The 2345-nt window shown below is 36.6% G+C and overlaps 1 protein-coding gene across 1 annotated transcript; it reads left to right on the top strand.

The window, feature by feature from the left end:
* The first annotated feature begins 433 nt into the window (after positions 1–433).
* LOC108738361 lies at positions 434–2115 on the top strand. Its single transcript, XM_025974641.1, has 2 exons — positions 434–1202; positions 1629–2115. Exons 1-2 carry the CDS (start codon positions 638–640, stop codon positions 1688–1690), a joined length of 627 nt encoding a protein of 208 aa, XP_025830426.1. The 5' UTR covers positions 434–637; the 3' UTR covers positions 1691–2115.
* Positions 2116–2345: the final 230 nt, after the last annotated feature.

Raw genomic sequence — 2345 nt, 5'->3', positions numbered from 1 at the left:
TCTTTCATTTAACCCCTTTTTAGATAATAACGGTATTTTGAGAGTGGGAGGACGCTTAAATAATGCAAATTTAACATTTTCACAACAACACTCAATGCTAATCCCACAATCAGCCCATATTACTACTCTAATAATTAAATATTATCATGAATTATATTATCACGCCGGAATTCAATCTACGCTGTGTAATATTCGTCAAAAATTTTGGTTGCTTGACGGTCGAAATCAAGTTAGAAAAGTTGTAAAAAATTGTATTCGCTGTTTTCGTGCTAACCCCCCGACAATCGAATACCTCATGGGCAATTTACCTACCGTGCGCATTACTCAAACTCGAGTTTCCAATAATGTAGGAATAGACTATTGTGGTCCGTTTTACATTAAAGAAAAGAAGTACAGAAATACAAAAAAAATTAAAGTGTAAGTTGCCGTGTTTGTATGTCTGGTAGTAAAAGCGGTACATCTCGAGCTAATCAGTGATTTATCAACTGAAGGTTTTCTCGGAGCATTAAAAAAGTTCATAGCTAGACGCGGACGACCCCAAATTATTTATTCCGACAATGGAACTAATTTTCAAGGTGCAAAGAACAAATTAGGTCAAATTTATACTCTGTTTCAATCAGAACTTTATAAAGAAAAAATGTCCAATTTCCTTACAGTGTTCCAAATTAATTGGCACTTTACACCACCATTGTCACCTCATTTTGGTGGATTATGGGAGTCCACGGTAAAATTATTCAAACACCATATGATTCGAGTAGTTTCTGATTTACTATTTACTTTTGAAGAGTTAAATACATTTGTGATAGAGGTTGAAGCAATACTGAACTCTCGCCTCATTACTCCCATTTCAAACGACCCAAATGATCCTGCTCCCCTTACTCCCGGCCATTTTTTGATAGGCGATTCTTTGACAAGTCTACCTGAAGCGGATATCTGTTCCATTTCTTCAAACAGATTGTCACATTGGCAACATATCCAAAAGGTCCGACAGCACTTTTGGAACCGATGGTATAAGGAGTATCTAAATGAACTCAACATTCACCACAAATGGACTGCCGGAAAACCCACTGTTCAGGAAAATGCAATCGTGTTATTAAAGGAAGAAACCGTTCCCCCTGTGCAATGGATTTTGGGCAGAATCATAAAAACATATCCAGGTGCGGATGGAATCATCCGAACAGTGACAGTGAAAACCGCAAAAANCTGTTTACTTTTGAAGAGTTAAATACATTTGTGATAGAGGTTGAAGCCATACTGAACTCTCGCCTCATTACTCCCATTTCAAACGACCCAAATGATCCTGCTCCCCTTACTCCCGGCCATTTTTTGATAGGCGATTCTTTGACAAGTCTACCTGAAGCGGGTATCTCTTCCAAACAGATTGTCACATTGGCAACATATCCAAAAGGCCGACAGCACTTTTGGAACCGATGGTATAAGGAGTATCTAAATGAACTCAACATTCGCCACAAATGGACTGCCGGAAAACACACTGTTCAGGAAAATGCAATCGTGTTATTAAAGGAAGAAAACATTCCTCCTATGCAATGGATTTTGGGCAGAATCATAAAAACATATGCAGGTGCGGATGGAACCAGTGAAAACCGCAAAAAGTGAATTAAAAAGACGTGTAAAAAACCTCGCGTTATTACCAATTCCAGAAAACTACCTAAAAAATAAGGAACCGTAATATAGTTAATGTAGTTATGCTTTGAATTAGTTGAGTGAAACCCTCAACTGGGGGGAGAATGTTCTGTCGAACTATTTATTGTATTTTTTAAATCGTTTATTTCATGTTTAATTTTACGAAATCTTAACTTAAAACTTTCAAATTGTTTTTCATGTTATTCAAGAGAAAGGTTGCTGCTTTAGCGGGTGGTCTGTTTAAAGCCATATGTAGAAATTGTAGACGGATGAGGGCTGTAAACCATTTTTGACCACCCACCTTTCGGGGTACTCATCCTGAATAATAGCATAGATTCTAAGAAAGAAATTGTGAACGATTGGTCACGTCCAATATTTTTAATTTTAGAGCAGAGTCTACTTAAGTCTGTCCTGTTAGACACACGCGTTTCACCTTTTTGTATATTTTTGTAACATTAAGTTTTTCTAGATTAAATAAGTGTTAAATTTGAGTTTTTATTTTAATAATCCAAACATATCGTCGCTTACGATTAGTTTCTAGAGCGACAGTATATTGCTCATCATTATAAAAGAAAGCAATATTTTCCACTGGTGGTTGCTCATTTTTAGCTAGCCGACAATACATCGACAGGCATAATAATGTTGCTAAACAGATATACTCGCTGTTAGCCAAAAAGTTTAAACTCATAGATCAGATAGAG

Source organism: Agrilus planipennis, unplaced genomic scaffold (assembly GCF_000699045.2).
Source record: "Agrilus planipennis isolate EAB-ADULT unplaced genomic scaffold, Apla_2.0 scaffold217, whole genome shotgun sequence".
Lineage (NCBI taxonomy): Eukaryota > Metazoa > Arthropoda > Insecta > Coleoptera > Buprestidae > Agrilus > Agrilus planipennis.
Note: the sequence above shows the minus strand (reverse complement) of the source record. Positions and strands in the feature narration are given on the sequence as shown.

Excerpts from the sequence above, each read along its gene's own strand:
- LOC108738361 (XM_025974641.1), top strand. The coding sequence starts at position 638 with ATGTCCAATTTCCTTACAGTGTTCCAAATTAATTGGCACTTTACACCA.